This window comes from Pagrus major, chromosome 9 (assembly GCF_040436345.1).
Source record: "Pagrus major chromosome 9, Pma_NU_1.0".
In the NCBI taxonomy this organism is placed as follows: Eukaryota; Metazoa; Chordata; class Actinopteri; order Spariformes; family Sparidae; genus Pagrus; species Pagrus major.
In genome coordinates this window covers 30,397,804-30,418,233 of record NC_133223.1, presented here as the reverse complement: position 1 = coordinate 30,418,233, position 20,430 = coordinate 30,397,804, and the positions used below count along the sequence as shown (strand labels likewise).

The 20,430-nt window shown below is 41.5% G+C and overlaps 1 protein-coding gene across 2 annotated transcripts; it reads right to left on the bottom strand.

Moving 5' to 3' along the window:
- Positions 1 to 2,992: 2,992 nt before the first annotated feature.
- wdr75 (WD repeat domain 75) lies at positions 2,993 to 19,485 on the bottom strand. Of its 2 annotated transcripts, none has more exons than XM_073474106.1 (21): positions 19,376 to 19,485; positions 18,361 to 18,490; positions 17,894 to 17,959; positions 17,304 to 17,406; positions 15,986 to 16,110; positions 15,701 to 15,771; positions 15,071 to 15,187; positions 14,646 to 14,734; positions 14,289 to 14,447; positions 14,079 to 14,138; positions 13,677 to 13,792; positions 13,321 to 13,496; positions 12,607 to 12,764; positions 12,076 to 12,256; positions 8,832 to 8,926; positions 8,649 to 8,744; positions 7,756 to 7,925; positions 6,646 to 6,705; positions 5,871 to 6,017; positions 5,461 to 5,552; positions 2,993 to 5,167 (listed from the first exon to the last, which is right to left on the bottom strand). In XM_073474106.1, the coding sequence occupies exons 1-21, from the start codon at positions 19,459 to 19,461 to the stop codon at positions 4,945 to 4,947; spliced, it is 2,520 nt and encodes an 839-aa protein (XP_073330207.1). In that variant the 5' UTR covers positions 19,462 to 19,485; the 3' UTR covers positions 2,993 to 4,944. The 2 variants fall into 2 exon arrangements, with proteins under 2 accessions (XP_073330207.1, XP_073330206.1); XM_073474105.1 differs by having other exon boundaries at positions 4,572 to 5,167; positions 12,076 to 12,259; positions 19,376 to 19,479.
- Between the last annotated feature and the right edge of the window lie 945 nt (positions 19,486 to 20,430).

Genomic DNA, 20,430 nt, shown 5'->3' with positions numbered 1-20,430 from the left:
TCAATTGCTTATTTGAAACCAAGAGTGTTTTGTGACGGTCATATCAGGAGCTAGTACGACTTTAAGAGCTTTTACATAACACCAAATACCAACGCTAAGCAGTGGGGCCGCGAATGAATACACAATAGTACCTTTTTTGAGTCAAATGGTCTGTTTAAGCTATCTCACATTTTAAAGGAACAGTTCACCCAAAAATAAAAAAGTCAAAAGTCATTATCCTCACCCCCCATGCTGACGGAAAGTCGGGTGAAGTTTCCACAAAACATTTCTGGAGCTTCACAACAAAACAGCATTCTGCCAAACAACTGAAGTAGATGGGGACTTGTTTTTTTATAACGTAAATAAACTGAAGTAAAGAACGTTAGTTAACATTAAGCCACTGCTGCTCGGGAGCGTACATAAAGTCACATTCTTTGGACTGTAGCGGGAAATCCGACCCGAGTCCTTCAAGAAGAAATCCACAGTCCAGCAGCTTTAAACAACTTCAACAGATCACCCACAGGCTCGTACAGACAACCGAGAGAGACGGGACGGTCTAGTGTTTCACCTCACGTTACAATCAGCTCACATGTGGCCAATAAAAAAGTGATTAATGCCTAATACGTGTTAATGACCCTTTCACAACAGCAATAAAAAACATTACATGAAGCCTGAAGATGGAGGCTTTCTGTGACAAAAGAGACAACTTTAAACAATCCGAACTGAAATCTGTCCTGCACTTGAGATGTTTTTTATGACTACAGGATTAATGAGTGTCGGAGCAGAGGTTCATCACATCTAAATAAAAACAGGCTCCTCCTCATACGTGAATAACTACAGAATATACACGAGAGGGAAAAGGCCGCTGACTGCAGTGAAAGTCCAATGTCTGCAGTAACTGCAACTCCAGATAAGTGAACACAGTGGAGATATCTGCCTCTTCATGTGAACGATCTCTAGTATCTCCTGAGGTAATGAGCTGAACAGAGAGGCAGGTTTATTATTAAATAAATCAACATTATAGTCAGAGTCTCGTGTCGAAGCTTTCTTGTGTTTTGCTGAAGAAGAAAACTTCCAGGAAAAACCTCCGACTGTAACTTCAGAGTTGATATCAGAAGTAACTTTCAGCTGATACGACGGCTGATAGAGAGTCAGGTGTTAGAGCTCGAACACTGCTCGGGTTATTTATTACAGATAATTGATTGAGTTTGCTCGCTCTAAGAAAATAACCTTACTTAGTTTAAGAGAGCACATTAAAGGCACAGTTCACCCAAAAATGAAAACAAAAGTCAAATAAAAAAAATATACAAAAAATCTGAAAGCCTAATGAGTCACAAATTTCAGATGTACAAACAAACATCTCACTCATTGAAGTTTAAGCGGCCCGAGTGTCTTCACTGTCTTCTGCTTCCCTTCAGAGCTAACGTTAGCTTAGAAATGGAGTATGCTAAAGTAAACAAACGACCAGTCCAACATCGCTGCACAGCATGTAAAAACACATTGTGATGATGTGTTTTTAGCTGGATAATGTTCATGTAAAGGTAACGTTAGCTTTCTCGTGTACATGGATGAATCGCTAGCTCAAGTTGCATTGTGGGTAGTGTAGGCAACACGTGTGTGGTGTAGAAAAGATAATTCCGGTTCTGCTGCATCAATTGTGTCCATTGTGTATCCGACAATACTATATTAATGAAGTGCTAGTTTAAGCTAATTTCTAATGATCCACTTCCAAATTATTATGAAGCCCAGGCCCGTGCTGCTCTGCGTCTGATTGGCTGAGCGTAACCCAAACCAATCTCACAACTCGTGTAAACTAAACAACCAAAGAAAGATCCTCAAAGCCCCACTTCCACAAAAATCCCAGTGTCCACTTCCTCCCCCCTTTGCAGCAGTTTTTTTTTAATTGACACAAAAGAAACCCTCTGAGTCTTAAATATATTTTATATAAACTTGTTTTAGATATATTAGGACTGTCTGTTGCAGTCTGCAAAGTTAGTGGACAAACAGATCCAGCAGTGAATTTCAGTAATTTTCTTTTCTGATTTTTTTTGTCTTAATGCACATTTCAGAGAGAGTTAAAGGAGCAATATGTAAAAAAATGTCCATTGTTAGCTCAGTTAGCTGTGCATCTAGTGGTCTGGACTGGAAGCTCGGAGCACCAGTGGAGTGTCGGTGTTTACACGGCTAGCACAGGAGCTTTGGAAGAGGATGGGACGCTGCTAGCTGGCTAGCATGCTAAACATCTCTACACAACCTCCTGACGTTAAACCGTCCGTTGATAATTTCAGTTAAAACATTTTTTAATGTTGTCAACTAAATTCTTACATATTGCACTTGTAATTTCAGACCGAGCTCGAGTGTTGTGTCATGTTTTTTTTTTACAGTTACTGGATCTGAGCTCGTATCAGCCAATAAACAGATAGGGAACAGCTCAGGACTCGATAAGGATATGTAGGGTAACCCAGTTTGACAACCAACGCTCCTCGATGTCTGTCAGAGGTCAGGAAGCGACACGATGGATCTGCTGTCTGTGGCTTCGGGCACCTGATCGAGAAAGGAACTGAAAAACGCTGAGATGAAAGTGCTTCTTATCCAACTGTGGGAACAAAACGTGACCTGCTCCTTCAGAGAGAGCTTACTCAGGACTTCAGCTTTCGTTACTCAAGACTCTGCCTGACTTTACAACTCTGATTATGTGACTCGTCAAGGTCACACATGAAATCTTTATGTAGAAGATTTCCAAGAACCGAAGCAGAAAAAATAAAAACGCATGGGTTGCATTTCCAGGCGAAATATACGTCGTTATGCTTTTTTTTCTTTTTGTTGTGTGTCATAGTTCACCTGCTTATACAACAGCGTGAGTAACGTCATGCACATACCGGGTATATGACCGCCATTCAAATTTCATCACACACACTACTGACCACGGATAAAGGTGTGAGTTTGGACTCTGGAAGACACACTGAGGTTGTGCAACAAGGTGACGGACGAGGCGAAATCAGAGGACGACAGCTTAAAGAAAGAATTCAATAGTTTTATTACGTTTTGAAGTGTAGAAAAATGTGTATTTGCACATAAATGTGCACGCAGACGGTGCCACAGACAGTTTTCACCTCATCACAGTGGATCTGATTAGTTTTTAATCAGATTGACAAAAAACTAAAATGCTTTAATGTACAATTGAAAAAAGTCTCCACAAATAAATCAAAATAAATGATTGCGTAAGTATTTAATCCCTTCACTGTAACATACTGAAATTATAACTGCAGCAGCCACTTGTTTTTAGCTGGACCAAGTAAACATGTTAATTAATAAGATGTCTGAGTTAAAGAAGTCGTTCGTGGAAAAGTTTATCACAGGCTTCAACCAATCAGATCAACAGTAGAAGGTTTGGTAAATCAAACTCTCACTGAAGCCATCGAGAGAAAAGTGAAAAAACATCTTTTTCATCAAGAAAAACCTTCAGTGATGTTCGCTGCTCTTATTTCAGTTCAGCAAAAGTTCACCCTCGAGTTTAATACTGTGATTATTAAACTGTTACAAACAAAACAAACAACATAATCACAATGTGTTCATGATGTGGGACAACTACCTCTCAAAACAGAAAAACATGGTCTGACTAATAACTGGAAAACAATCAGACTCAAACTCCACACATGCAGAGCTCGAAGGTTTTCAAGATGGCTTCAGGAGAGCACAGGATCATGTGCATCCAGCTGCATTGCAAAGTAAGTTAAATAAAGATCCAGGTTTTAATATCCTGTCATGAAACTACATCATGTGAGGCTGATCTTCAGTACATTGTTCCAACAACCATGATCGTAGGTCAGTTTCCCACTTTAGATAAATACTACTACAAGCTTATGATCCCTCCAAGTGGTGGTAACGTTTATATTATGTACAAATACAAACCTACTGAGAGTCAGAAGGACACTCGAAGGCGCTCGATATCACTCAGTCCGACTGAGTCCAATCATAAAAATTAATCAAAGATGGCAATAATTCCACTTTTCTGATACAACACAAGAAATAAAACTTTACTCAGAACCTCTTTCAAAAACCTAAACATCCAAAAAAGGCTACTGAAAAGTGAACTGAACACAAACACATTTATAATATTGTGAATATCTGTGCAGCCTGGGGTTAAAATGCTGATCATCTTACTGTTTTAAACATGTGGTACTGAAAAAGTATCTTTGATGAACAACACAGGCCCCTGCAGTGTCAGTGATCACCAGCAGGCATGTGGGAGACCGAAATTACACTTTTGAAGCCAAAACTGAGCTTGTTGATAATAATTCTGAATTATATCTTCAGCAGAAACACGCTAGTCCTCGCATGAAGTCTGGTGAACGGATCGTCCTGCCGAGCATTGAGGGGTCGGCTGGGAGGAGTCTGGAGAAGTTTAGCAAGTAAACATTTCACTAAGGATCGCTGTTTTCAAAAATTACAAGTCCTGCAGAGCTCTTGCATGCTTTTACTCGTCCAAAGAAGAAAAAAGGGGAAATCAACTGATTGAAAATTGCAGCTAGTTGTAGGTTTGGTGATCAGAACCGCAGCTGAACACAGAGAAATCCTTGACCGTGACTTGGAAACTTGGATTTATTTTTTATTTAACAACCACAGGCACGGCAGCCAAAAGCTACACACGAACGACTCAGAAACAATACTGTTTATATTCGACAGTGACCTAAATTCAACCCAGCCTTCATCAGAAGACTTGGAAGCTGATATAAACTTGTCAACGTCGACTCAAAGCTGCGACTGCTGCCAAGAGGCGGACACTTACGCAATCAAATATTTTCTGTTTTGTATCTGAAGAGAGACTTTTGTCAACACTCTTGTTTCTAGAAGAAGAAACCCACTCTGATTCATGACGTTATAAAACGATAAAAAACAAATAATCCACTGATGAAAACTTTCTATAAGCTCTGTATCTGTGTGAGTCTTTGTACACAGTCATGATCATGAGTCCAGGAGGCCTGCGAGCCAGCTGTGGTCGAGTTTCTTCACCCTCCTCAGTTCCCTAGCCTGAGCCTTTGTCAGAGCGGGGGCTGCGGACTCGGCTGCATCGCCTCCCACCGCCGCCTGCTGCTCCGGTCTCGTGCGGCTGGATTCCATTTCCTCCTCTGAATCCTCTTCCTCTTTCTCGCTCTCCATTTCCTCCTCGGCATGTTTACTTTCCTCCCTGAGGCCATGAGATCCCATGGAGAAAAAAAAAAAGAAGTTAACGTGACTCTGCATATTTTCTGAGATAAACAACTAAGTCAGAATTTTCCCATGTGCCCCGTTTTAGCCTGGGTCTTAAGTTGACGAATCACGTGAAGCCTGCAGTGTTTTTGTCGACTCATGCTGATATTATCGGTCACAGATTCCCAATACGACTCCTCTAATTTGCAGCTTTTATTGGCTTATTATTTAAGAACAAATATTCAGATATTCATTCAGAAAACTGAAGTTGAAGTTCTTAAGAGTACTGACCTGGCGTCTGTAACGGAGATCAACAGAGACTGAACAAACATGGAGCAGAGGAAAGAGGTGGAGGGCAAGACGTGGGCCGGGGTCTGCAGAAGCTGTCGCCAAAAGAAAAAAAACAAGGTTTAATATACAACACGTCAAAAAACTAAGCTTGGTAGCATCACACAGCCAGTGGCACAAATAAAATATAGGAACATTACAGCTATTAACGGTATAATGCTGACTGCAGTTCACATCACGGCCACCGGTGTCACTAATAACAATAATTTTCTAACTTTACCACATCGTGCCTTTAAATAAATATTCTCTATATGAATTTCAGCGACCAGTACCGTCAAGCAAACAATTACATGTCAGAAAACGTAAACACAACACATAGTGGACATTCATCCACGCAGGGCTGAGCTACCCACCTCTTTGATAGCCACGGATCCCTGAGGCAGAGGCGTCCTCTCCGCAGACACGCCGCTCCGCGGGTCGTCACCTCCCTGTTGCTGTTGCCGATGTTTCCCCAGCAACAGGTAGAACGGCGTCATGGCGACGCTGTCATCGATCACAAGCTTGAAGGGGGAAGAAGAAGAGATTACAATGTCAGGAAGAGCAGGAAACGTCTCACATTAATAAAAAAAAAGTGTGAGGGAAAAGTAGGTCAACAGTTTGTACAGAGGTAGATGTTCAGCAGTGCTGTTTGTATTTGATGAGGGCAGTAAAGATGAGAGAAACTGAGGGGGGTTATTTGGAGAAGAAAACAAAAGCAACATGAATCCACAGATCCTCGTGCCAGCTCCTGGAACTGAACTGGAACTGAACTCTTCACCATCAGCCGGTGTTCATCCAAGGAGAAAAACCTGAAGCAACAACTGCTGCGGGAGTCAGTCCTGCCCAGGGCTTTTTATTCTGCTGGTTTGTAATGTTTAAACCGGTTTTAACCGTGAATCACCAGAAGTGCTGATGTTGGACGTTTGTGATAAACTGCAGGATGAAGTGTTTCTTTGTGTGGTCAGAAAATTCTCCTCCTTCAGATAAATAAACTCTTTAAAAACACTCTTGATCACCTGGAAAATGCATCGTCATGAAGCTGCTGAAATCCAGGACTTTTACTTGAGTATTTCAGTATATCAGTGTGGTATTAGTACTTTTACTTCAGTAAAGGATCTGAATACTTGTTCACCGCTGTGTGTGCTGTACCTGTTTGCTGGACGCCATCAGTCTCTCCTCTTCTGTCTTGGTGGTGAATGTCATGAGGTCCTGCAGAGGAGAGTCAACGTCAGCATCAACACAAGAAGTCCTTTCAATGAAGTATCTTATAACTAAGATTACATGATAATATCTGACATTCAGACTGAATATTAACATTTAGCTTGTTTACATTTAGTTTGACTGGATTCACACGTTTCCTGCTCGCTGTTTGTTTCATCATTTCTTTGTAGTGAACACGTTTGCATCAAGTGTCAGAGTCGTGTTCCCCGTACCAACCAACCAACCAATCAATCAATCAATCAATAGCAGACCAGCTCACGAAGTAAGAAGTAAAGCAAAAAAAGAGTACTGTACTTAAGTACAATTTTGTGGTACTTTACTTGACTATTTCCATTTTCTGCTACTTTATACATCCACTCTACCTTTTTGAGGCAAATATTGTACTTTTTACTCCACTAAATTTATGTGATTACTTTAGTTACTAGTTACTTTGCAGATTACACGCTGTATCGGCAACTGAATAAAAAAATAGTAATCAGAAAATGTGGAATACTCGATCCAATAACTGGTCAACCTGAGGTTTACTATATAAACTTCCATGTAATTTACTTTTGCACATTTCATATCATGTACTTTTATTTAATTTTTTATACTTTAATGTTGTAATCTTACAAAAACATTAACTTTATATTACATCTGATGTTCTTCATATTTGCAGCATTCTCACAATTTTCTTTTAGTTTTATGATGAAGAAAAAGACAAAAAGAACAAAACAAAGACTAAAACAAAACAAACACCACTAATAATACTTCTATTGTATCTTTACTTCACACTGTCACTGTCTATAAGTTATGATGTCATCCTCACGAGGCCAATTAGTAAAAAAACATCACCTTATTAAAATCCGTAATCATCCCTTGGCACAATCAAAACAAATCAGTCAGAGCACCAAATATATAAAAATATCATCAGCTGTGTCTGAGGTGTGAAATATATACATAGTATGAATATATTAGTTCTTCCTAAACGTATGAAAACAAGAGCACAGCCGACTTCTTATCTTTTTAACAGACTGTTTTCCTGTTTGTGCTGTTTACCATGTACTGAGTGAGGAAGTGCAGCTGGGAGCGGTTGAGCCACTGGCTGCTCTCCTCGCAGCTCTCCAGCATCTCCTCCCTCGGGGCGAAGACGGCGCGAGTCACCATCCCCGAGCACACGGCCTTCTGGGAAAACAGCGGCCGAGGCTCGCTGGGTTTAAACACAAACACTAAAAACAGAGGAGAGAGAAAAACCAGCGAAGATCATTATACTGGGAACAAAAAAATGCTCTGGCTTGTTTGCATTTCTTTAAAACAATCACAGTCGTCTCGGGTGGTGCCGAGCCCAGAGTGCAGCGACGGTGCTCCTACAAAATGGTATCAGGGGAACATGTTTTGCACTCAGGGAACCAAGTCCTGCAATTAAAATGGTTAAATCCCTGCTGTTAGCTTGTTTAGGTAGTCGTACCATTGCCAGTTTCAGCGTGTAGGTTGCTAGTTTAGAGGTGGTTGTTGTTGTTGTTGTTGTTCCGTGTAGCAACAGGGATTTTAAAAACAGTAGCACAGAGATAACGGAGGGAGGAGGACACGGCCTGACAGTGGCTCCCACCGCCAGCCTCACACCAACAGTTGACATCCATTTCAGGGAATTCAGGTATTCGGGGAATGTTGCCTTCAATTGTACTCGGGGTAACTGCGCGCTTCATTTGTCAACTGTTGTGACTACTTTCAGGGAAACGGAAGTAACTCTGTGAACATGACTGAACGTAGCCTGAATGAAACTTCAGTCACATTAGAGACGAGTCAAACTACGTCTTTTGTTATTGTTTTGATTGAGATTAGTGGCAGGAATTACATACTGTGCTTTAAACCTGTTGCTTTGGGTTTAAAATGTGTTTTTAAAAAGGTGCGATTACGACTTAAAAAAAGCAAAATCTCAGTTTAAATCTTACAGTCGGTGCATCCAGCCTGACAGCAGAAGGCAGCCATGTTCTCGGAGAGCGGGTCGGCCAGCAGCAGGCTGACGTCCATCGAGGTGCTCCACTCCACTGAGGAGAAACAGAAACGTATCATTAATGAGCACGAACTGAACTAAAATGCGACAAATGTGATTTTTTTTTTTGTTGCAGTCTCACATGAGCAGGTGAGGAGGTTCCAGCAGCAGAGCAGGTTGCTGGCGGTGGTTCCCAGCAGATACTTGGAGCAGCTTAGTCGCCCAAAACAAAGATTCCTGGTGGAGGAGGGAAAAAAAAAAAAGTCTCTTTTGTTTTCTTGTGACTATAAAGAATCTCAAGTGCAACCCGCCCCCCCCCCTCGACACCGCACATATTTCACAGGATTAGCTTTTGAGTTTTCCGCTTTGGGGGCTTCAAATGGGAACACGCAAGTAAAGAGTCTGAACACCCACGAAGAACCAAAGAGCCGGAAAATCTGCGTCTGGAAGATGGATCAATTTCAGAACTTCAAAATGCTGCCTTCTACGTATCAACCGTGTTATTTAAAGGGACATTCTCGTGCTAAAAGGTGAATTTTGTCTATTTAATAAGCCCGATGAAAAAGAGGCAAAGAGTCTGTAGTCGGTGAGGTTGGAGGTTGAACAGTCGACCCGGCTCTACACATCCATAGGTGGTGGTTGTGTAAGGGGGTACCCGGGGCAGCTGTCACAACATCTGACCATCAACGTTCTTCAACTTTGAAGCCTTAATAAGCACAAACTCCCCCTCAGCTCCCTCGTTACGCAGGAAATGTCTCCTCATGATGATTGGTTTTGCTTCAAGAAGTTTCTGGACAGTTAAAATGTTTCTCTGCTTCTTCATTTTTCAGATTAAAAACCTGCAGGTCAGCTCTCTTTTGTTTTTCTTCCAAATATTCTAAAATGCTGACTCAGAGTTCTGGTCCCGCTGCAGAAAAGTGGTACAGAAACCAGCAGCAGTGGTTTCGTGTCCTCGTTGACCGGAAGGGCCCCCTTCTTCAGCGGAGGGGACAACATTTCTGAGACTCGAGCAACGTTGCGAAACTGCAGGCGGCTGACAGGCAGCACTTCTGCTGAGAGGAACGAGCCTGGACCTCTGCCAATGAGACGACGAGGTTATTTAACTGTCCTCGACAGCGAACAGAGAAACGGCCAGACTATAAAACAACTGGTTGCTTAGTGAGGCTGTGTGTGTGTGTGTGTGTGTGTGTGTGTGTGTGTGTGTGTGTGTGTGTGTGTGTGTGTGTGTGTGTGTGTGTGCACACACTGTGCTTTAAGTAACTGTCCTCTGTTACTTGTATGTTTGTCTGAATGAAAGGCCGCTCTGTTCTTCCAGGAGACAGGAGGAAATAACCATTTTACAGTACAGCAGCTCCACAACTGATATTAACTGAGTGCACCTGCAGTTCAGACAACAGTTGGTTCCTTATTTAGCTAATTTTCTTGCAATAAGAGCCTGTGTCCACATAGCGTTTTCTCTGAGTGCCAGCATCTTTTTTCCCCCCCAATTGTGCCAGCGGAGGTTGTCGAGATATTGTTGTTGCAGAGACAAGATGTGCGTGCAGCGTTTTCTCTCTCAGCGCACAACCGCTTCATCTCAGCACTCCTGACTGCACAGCCACAATTTTCAGCCGGAAATAAACACGATGTGGACACGGGCCCTTAAAGTTGCACCATCCAGCTTCCTTTATTTTTGTACTTTTGTCCACATATTCTTGGACACAGGCTGCTATCATGATTGGACGACGGATTATCTTCAGGAAGTGGAAGAAACCTGGAGAACCTCCTTTTCAGGACTGGCTGACTGAATTAGGCAAAGTAGCTGCTTATGAAAGGATGTCATATAGGATGCAGGACAGAGCGGAAAAATATCTCCTGAAGTGGGGGCGTGTACCTTGGAGCGTACGTCTGGAGCAGATAGAAACTTGAAATAAAAACCATTTAAGAGCTTAAGACGTTGCTACAATGTCCATTAATGAATCACAATGCATGAAAGTGACAACTTCATCCAAAACATGTTTACGATGCATCGAGCTCCAAAGGGAGAAACACACAAACGTTGCATCGGGTCTTAAAAGACGATGAATGTGTCCTAATAACTAGTATTGTGTTTGTATTTAAAGCCTCTGTGTCCAAGAGCTCCACATCAAAATGCATCAATGAGCCACACTGTGTGTCCCTTCATTACCATGAACACACACACACACACACACACACTGTCCTGCTGCCCTAAATACTCAGTAGAGCATCAAACATGGATTAATCTGCAGCTGAAACACAAACTGTTAACTCCTGTTTGAGTCACGTTTACTAAAAACTTCAGTCCCCAGCTTTTAAAATTAAACATTATATTTGTTGCTCATCTCGTGGAGGAACCGCCGAGCTCGGAGACGCTGTGAGGAAGTCAGAAAGTGGACGGTTAGGAAATGTAACACAACATCAGCCTCGTGCGTTAAGAAATGCTGTTCACTGTTTGTTCTGTCAGTTGTTACTCTGTTTGTTGTTAATCTGGATGTAAATCCTCGATGTTCCTGATCCAGTCTGTTATATCAGTTTGTACTAATCTTGTTCTTCTACTATCACTAGTTGTTTGTTCACCGAGACAAACTGTTGTTATCTGTGTTTCATGTTGACCTGACTTGAGACATGATGACTTCAATCACTCGTCCGTGTTTATTTTATGTTTTTTAAAGATTTTTGTCTGGCTGTCAGTGTTTTACTGTTGAAAAGTGATGGAAGGAAGGAGGAAATACTTTTGACTGCTTATAAATTAAGAAATAAATAAGTTTTGTTTTTGTTTGATTACATTTATTTCACTGAATATCAAGAATTATAATACCAATTTAAATAATTGACAAACTTTTGGAAGCAGTCAGATAAACTGGAAATCAATATTAGACATATTAGTAATGACACCTTGTCTTTTGTCTTTTCAAAGCCCGGATGCTGCAAGTATCTTGGGACTTGACTTGATGGCTGCCCAAGAGAAAAACACTCGGGACTTGATTAAGACCAAATGATTTGAGTCACGTGTCTGGTACGGCTAAACCAGAACCAATCAGACGTTGCAGCAATCAAAAGGTTGTAAGGCAGCGTGCGAGGACACGACTAGAAGAGTATCATCATTTGGTTCATGAACTCTGCCGGGATACCACCCAGTTTACAGCTTCTGTAAAGTCTCCTTTACAACATGATTATTTTAAGGCACCAAGCATCATGATATAAACTGGCAACTGGGTCTAAACTAGCAACCTCTGAATATGTTACTCTTAAATTTAACCGCACACATCTGTGCAAGAAGATGGATAACTAAAATATATTAAAACAAATCTGACCAGGCATTGAATGATAATTTAAGCACAATCAGTAATGAGCCCTGGTGCGTGCAGGTGTTTGAGTGCTCTGACCTGATGGCTTTTGGTGGCTGCGACAGCGTCGTCAGGAGCTCCCAGGAGGCCGGACTCCACACGGTCACCACCTCCTGAAAGCTGACGGCCAGCAGAGAACCGTCGGCTGAGAAGCTGCAGCACTCGGGCACCAGGCCGTGATAGGCTCCGACGAAATCACACGACCAGGAAGGACCTTCGTCTGCTGGCAGCAGAGAGGGAGACAGACACAGAGAGTGTTGGATTAGTGAGAAACACAGCCAGACGTTCAACCTGCTGTGTTGTGAAGCCAAAACGGTGGAGGCTGGCACCGACAGACTGATTCAAAGTGACGTCTCCACGGATAAAAATGTGCAGAATCATGGTTTTACAAAGCACTCTGGGTAACTTAGTTAGCTGCAGAACTGTTGACCTGTAAAGAACACCGAGTTCTTACAGAATAAATCTGAACTGCTCACCGGTCAGAAACATTAAAAGAGAGCGGTAAATATTACCACACTCAGACACAACTCAGCCAAACTCCGTGTTTTGCTTGAATGACAGACTGCTTACCCTCTGTCTGGGATTGTGCAGCCAGCTGCCAGGCTTTGAAGTGCCCGTCCTTGCTGGTGGAGACCAGCATGGTGGTCTGGCTGTCGGTTGCGTGGCTGAAGCACATGCCTGTAATCTGGGCCTCGTGGGGGGCCGAGATGGTCGTGTTCAGCACAAAACTGCAGGTGATACAGTAAGAAGGTTAGAAGGGTTTTACAATCCCGAAAACACTTTTAGAAGAGTCCACCACTGAATGTATCTGTGTCATTGACCCTGTTCAGACCTGGTATTAAGTGATCCGTGGACAGCTCTAAGTCCTTCAGTTCACACAAACATCACTGTTCCAAATGAAAACAATGTTTTTTACATAAAAAAATAAATATCTTCATGTTTAACATTTGCCAAATTTACAAAAAGGCCCAAATGATTTAGAATTTGCCGCAGCAAAGTTTCACTAAGTTTGTTAAGTTTCTCCAAACTCAACAACTCTTAAAACGGAGTGATTTTTAAAGGGAGTCTGGGGGAAGTTTAGATCAACTGAAACTGATTGCTTCTTCTTCTTCTCCCTCTTCTGAATGTGGTCTGAGTGATCAGATCTCATCTGGATTAGGTCCATTCACACCTGTACTGAGAGCTGCCCACCTGTGATTGGATCTCTCAGGACAGATGTTGATACCAGGTCTGAACAGAGCCACCGACTGGCTGAAACATCATGTATAATTCAGGAGTCTGTACCTCTGTGTCTGTTCGTCAAACGCCCACAGCTTCAAGTTGAGCTCCAGCTCAGCGCCTTTCTGTTTTCTTTCCTCTACTGTTGCCAGCCAGTTTCCAGAATCATTGAAAGCCGCCTTGACCACCTCAAACTGCTGCAGACCCGACTCATGAATATACTCCTGCTGCACGATGTCCAGCTGTGGGAGAGCAGTGTTATGGGAGGCTTGTGGATCAGACTGTTTGGACCTTCTGTCTTTAGTTTGTAATTACATTAAGTTTTCTTCAAGTACTCGTACCCACATGTATGTTATTCCAGGTGCTGACATAGCTCAGCATGCCAATAAAAACCTACAAAAACAATCCACAGAGTTGCTTACGTTGTAAAGGAGTTTGTCTCTCTGGAGCGAGTAAAACTGCAGGTGACCTGGTTTCCCGTTCAGCACCAGAGATTTGCTGCGTGGGTCGATCATCAAGTCTGTCCCGACACTTTCACCTGCAGGAGGACGAAACAAGAGTGAAAAACAATGGTTTCAGTTCAGTTACAGAGTGTTTGTGTCCACGTAACGTCTTTGAGAGATATTTGTTATTTTTCTACATCTTTTTCACAATCAGTGTCAACAACTTGACTGAACGTGCTGATTCTTCTATCATGGACCTCCTGTGAAGCACAACTGCTTTCCAAGAACTGTTTTTTTATGATTATATCTTTATTATCGGCGAGTCGTGCAACATGTTTATGATCAGTCTTCATGCTGTTGCCACCTCCGGTCTGTACCCACCTTTGACCAGGCCCTGAATGACAGCCGACACTTTAACACAACTCTGGATGATCGTGATCTCTGAAAGAAAGCGAGGAAAGAGGAAAGTAATAGTTAGTTTAATTGCTAGAGCCACTAGATGCCAGCTTTAAAAGGAGTTATGTACAGAACTATGCCCACTCTTGCTATAATAACACGTCTCGTTGTTTAAGACAGGTGACAGGTCCTTACTGTTGTCACTGTGTGAGGTACAGAACAGCGCTCCATCAGGTGAGACAGCGATGTGCGTGATGGCAGCTCCCAGACGAGGCAGGAAGTCCCGCTGGTTCTCTTGGTTGTATCTCCACTGGACCAGCACCGACTCGATGCCTCCACTCAGCAGGTTGGTGCCTGGTGACACAAAGCAGATATACATTAAGAGGAGGCGGGAACAGGACAGGAAGGACTTGCTAGAGATTTTGTCCTGTTTTATAATTAATTTTGTGCCAGAATGACCAATTTAGCAGCGTGTATTTTTGATTTTGAGGTGAACTGTCCCTTTAAAACAGCTGCAGTGGAATGAAGAATGACAGTATTAAATGTTTTTACCTTCTGGGGTGAAGCTCAGTGAGCTGACGGCGCTGTGGTGCCAGTGCAGGGTGGAGTATGTGTACTCCTTCTTGTGGTTGAAGTTTCTCCTGAGAGGATAAACATGAACGTAAGAAAAATAAAGTTTCTCCACTTCTACATTCATAAACACACGCTGCCTTACAAAAACAGGAATGGGAAGTATACTCGGCTACAAGGAACTTTCACCAAATAGAAACTGGTTCATGATCAGTTAAAAACTCACAGGTAACTTTAGAATAGGAGAGGTTAAAAATAAGGTAAAGAACAGGGTGTTTCCCATGAGAGAGTTGAGTTCACTGGTACATCAATCAGGAAAACAAGCAGGAGACTAAACAACTGTTCAAAATGACCAAACACTGGGTGAGAGTGTGAAGCTTCAAGGTCGTGTTGTTTTCTTCACTCACCACAAGCGAATCTTTCCATCTTCGTGTCCCGTGGCGATGCAGTCGTCGTTTGGATGACAGGCGACACATGTGAACGTGTTCTTGCCTCCCTTCTTGTTGTCTTCTTTGAGGGAAAACCTATAAACAACCCGCCCGATGTGGTGTTACTCAGGGTTTCTGCAGGTTTTTAAAAATTCAAGACTTTTTAAAAAGAATATTTTATCAGATAAATTTAATTTATTGCACATCTATACTGGCAAAAAAAGTATGAAGGATATGAAACAAAAGTGCAGCTTGGGTGGGGAAAATTGTGTCCCTGTGCTAGTCTTCAATTTGTGGATCCTCTCGAGTGCCTCAGACTTCTTTAACAACTCTACATGAATTTGATTTGAATTTTTTAGAGATCTATCAAGATCATACTTAAGAACAGGAACCACAGAAACCCTTGTTTTCAAACATCCTCGTGACCTCGTGGTTTGTGAGCATCGTGGGTTTTAACATTCATGACCTTTATCCAACATGACGACTTCACGCTTGACAACAACAACATTTTGTGTCTAATAATAGAGAAATTAGTAATTTGTTATCCGAACTGTGAATAATTTGTAGTTTGATTGAACGTTAACTGAAGGATCTCACACTGCGGCTCACCTGTATGCCTTCTGCTTCTTGAAGAAGAAGACCTCCAGCTGCAAACCTTTAGCTGAAGCGATATATTCACCCTGTGAGGAGGATAAGACTTGTTTATTATCACAAACATACAGGAAAGCTGACCAGGAATCTGCATTTGAAACCTGCTCTTTAATAAATGCTGCTGTCAATTAGCTTTACTTGAAAAAGTTTTTTATTGAATTGTCCTTTGTTAACAATCATGGGAATGTAACTTTGTAACTTCTCCAGATGTTGTGTTGGTGACAGTAGTGACAGTGAACGTACCCCTCTGCCGAAGACGGTGGCGGCGGGGTTGGAGCTGATGTCGGTGAGCACAGCAGAGAGCTCTCGGGCCTCCACCAGCTGATCTCCGCTCTGTGGCAGATGTACCGCGACCAGCTGGAACAACTCTGCACACACAGACACGCACACGCACACGCACACACACACACACACGCACACACAATCAAACATGAGCCTATTACACATTCTTACCCAGTGACCTCTCACCCAGTTTCTACTTCACACACATTAAAGACCCCAAGAGAATAATTTGATTAGCGACTCCTCGTGGAAGATTCAAAGAAAAGGACGCTGTAATAAATCTGGTACTTGTACTTTGAGTATCTCCATGTTTTGTTTTATACTTCCACTCCTCTACATTTTAGAGGCAAAAACTGTACTTTTTTACTCCACTACGTTTATTTGATAACTTTACTTACTTTGCAGGTTGCAAGGTGCATCAGAGTCAAAGCAGCGCAATTTTTAATTACTTTATTTTAGCTGCAAAAAACTGATTCTAATAATCAGAAAATTGCTGAATATTGCATCCTTTGATTGGTTAACCAATAGAGTACATACACACATGTATGTATACAGTGTATACACATTTAAATACATGTATAGTCTACTTTTAGGTGTACTTCTGGTTAGGCATGGGACAATATGAAAATGTAATGCCACAATTATCCTGCCCAACATAATTGCAATCCCGATGATCATCAAAAATATTCTTAAAACTTTAAAATAAAAACTAAATTTGCGCTCAAACAGTCTGGAATCTCTTTAACTTTACATCTTGTTCAGACACAAACATTTTTATCGTATCACAGATGGGACACACATCTTTTTTGAGTGAAAAACTAAGATCCTTTAATTAATCATAAATCATAAATCATGAGATCTTCCTGCACAAATAAAGCCAGCTAGCCTGCTCTGCAGTTTGTGTGGCACCATTTCAGCATTACTATTTATGACTCTCCTCTTTTATGTCTCATGTAGCTGAATGAGTAAATACGTGGCACTGAGTGTAAAGGTTCAGGTTCAGACAGACGTTGCCAACACTGTCCACCAACACGTAGAGTTGTTACTGACCGATACTGATACAATCGGAAATGCTGCCAATACGGCCTCAAATGTCGGATCAGGTATCAGCGAGTACTCTGCTTCTTCCCAGCACTGTCCCGTACACCTGTCTGCAACTTTGTTACTGCACAAGTAGCTAAGATCTATAAATGGAAAGTGACTTGTGTAACTCCATAACACAAAATCCGTTCAGAGTTAACAGAATACAGCTGTTGAAAAAATCGAAAAGGTTTCAAACCTCCAGATCTTTTGTCACCCAGCATGGGAGTAACGATGAAGATGACTCCTTCATGGTGTGGAGATGCATGGATGGAGAAAATCGGGTATCCGATGACATACGTCTGTAAGAGATCACACAGCTGTTACACATGGTAGCCGGACAACACAAACTGATCCTGACCCTTCATCCTTAACTGCAAAATAACCTACCTAACATCATGTCAGGTCAAAAAACAATCAACATGTGCAATCAAATTCATGTGAGGCTGATTTTAAGTTGATTAATGTGTGTATGACTGTAACAAAAGTCTAATCAGAGTTAGTTTTGATGCATATTTTAGATTTTAAACCCACCATGAAAAGGTCGAGTGACCAAAATGATGTTTGAAAATGTATTTTTTTATCCTTCATTATCTGGTCATGTGCTGCCAGTTAGATGTAGTGGAGAAGAGGCATAATTGCAGATATTGTCCACTTCCAAAGTAATTGGTAGAACATAAACAACGACAATGTACAAACAGAGAGAAAATGGAAAGCGTGGTGGGCAAACTCGAATGACACACTGACTGATAAGACAGGAGAAACAACAATAGAAGGATGAAGCCGTACTTTGATTAGGATGCCGTCTGTGAAGTCCCACAGTCTGACAGTGCCATCTGCTGAGCAAGAGTAGGCCTGCAACGAAACAGGGACCCATCATCACATTAAAATCATCATTATAAACAGAAACATCTTATTTCACTGAAGTACCATTAAAAGCATCTAAGAGGCACAACACCAACAAAAATATCCAAAGGACCACAAATAAAAAGAAAAAGAGTCTCTGCTGTATTTCACAATACAATCTAGACATTGTACACACAGAAATCATCACTAAACTGGAGATGAAGAGGCCGGAAGGTTGTATTAATTTTGAGAAAATAAGATTCAGGAGGAGATTCGGTGGTTACACTTAAATAGCCCTTGACAAATGTAAGAAAAAGTCCTTTTTTAAGGTAAGTTAATATTGCGTCTGTTTGACTAAGCTGCAGCTGAACTCTTTACATCCCGTTAACAGTGTGGTGGTATGAACGTACCTGCAGGTGGTTGGAGGGTTTGATCAGCACACCTGTCACCAGGTCGGTGTGTCCCCGCAGGTCGTGGATACACTCCTCTGTGGAGGTGCTGAACACCTTCACACACTCTCCTGAGGCGCATAGCAGGAATCTGAAGAAACAAAATGATAAAATCGACACAAGAACTGACAGATAACTGATTAAAAGACGGCACTGAAGTAAGCTTTCCCATTTGACAGTTCAGGGAAACTTAACTTACATCGCTGTGCCGTCTTTTGCACCTCTTACTGTCATAAAGCCTCAACACTGCTGCATTTTCACAAAATTGAGAATAGATATCAAAGGATGATTTCAATGCTTTTTCACTTCTAGAGCACATCGGACCAGGTCCAGAACAAAACACAATATACTTAGACTGGTCAAATCTGGACTAGATTATCTCAGCGACGTCAGAGACTCTTTCAGACACAGGTGAAGATTTAGGAAACCTTTAATCTATTTAAGAAAATGTGGGAGAAAAGCAAGATTTTGCTATTTTTTTCAAAACAAGACCACATTAAACCAGGTCCAGATAGAAAACTACTATACCTGGACTTGTCAAATCTGGACTAGATTGTACCAGAAAGGTTACATATTTTATAGAGCACAGTTTAAGATTCATGAAACCTTTATTCCATTTGAATAAATGCAAAAAAGGGAGAATCCACTGTTTTTTTCATATCTAGACCACATTGGAGCAGGTCCCTATCAAAAACCACCTCACTTAGCTTTCTCAAACCTGGACTAGATTATCCCAGAGAGGCCAGACTGTATGTGAGACATTAAAGTTATCGTTACAAAGTGTGGGACAAACTTTAGATACCTCTTTTCTAAGCAGTAACAGAAATATCAACAACTGTGTTAGCTGGCGGCTTGTGATGCTAATGCTAACGGCTAGCACCGGCTGAAGCTCTCCGGCTGATAAAAACCTGCAGAAAACGCGAGAATGACTTCCGGCCGGAAAATAAACATTATCGACACGAAAACACAAACTCACTTTGAATCGCTGGTGATGACAGGCTTCCTGAAGTTTATTTTACTGCCACCTCGGTGAACCACGCGGATGTCCCCGTGTTCAACCATGTTTTCACCGGAGTCAACTTTGACCTCTGACCCGCCGCTGCTTCTTCTTCGCTGTGTTTATTAGAGGTTGTTTACAGGCGCCTTACTGCCACCTGCTGGACTGGAGGGGAACAACCAGAGTCAGCTTTTTAGAGGTTATTTATGCCTCAGATTGATAAAAAACAGCCCATAAAGTCTTTTTTACTTTATGAAAATCCTCAAACAGACTTCATTTCATTCATGAGGGACTGTTTATAGCCCTCAGAGTCTGTTTTACCTGCTAAAATACCCGTAAAGGACCAATACAAAGAGCAACGTGCAGTTTTCCACTTGCCAAAAAGTGATTGCAGCTCCTAATTCTTGACTTTAAGATTAAGAAATAGGATAATTTTGGACAGGAAGTGTAATTAAAATTGTAATCTGCAAAAGAACCAGTAACTAAAGCTGTAAGTTAAATGCGGAGGAGCAAAAAGGACAATATTGACCTCTGATATGTAGTGGAGTACTAGTATTACACTCGAGTAAATAAATAGGCTACAACTACCTTGAATTTGTATGTTCAGTATTTGTCTAAATGTATTTACATTCCACCACTGATAGTTAATAAATAATTTATAATAGTGTCAGATATAATCCAGAAAATCTGCATTTTTAATTTGACATTAAATTCATTTAAAGAGGCAAACTGAGCATAACTTTCATTTAATGTGAACCGGAGTGAATAGCACCATATATATTTAGCTCACTGTGACCAAAATGATTTGTTCTTGCTATTACTTGTTCGTCATAACATGGAATTGCTGCAGTTTCCTGTTATCAAGTATTATGTGGTCTGTGAACTTTCATTTTCTGGTCGCATTCAGTGTGAAGCAATCTTTTACTTCTGTGCTGCCAGTGAGAGAAGAAAAACAAAGAAAAGAACAGAGACTAAGTGTCTCATAAAATAACAGTTTTTACCTCGCTTTAATCATAAAATCTTTATCTCATAGA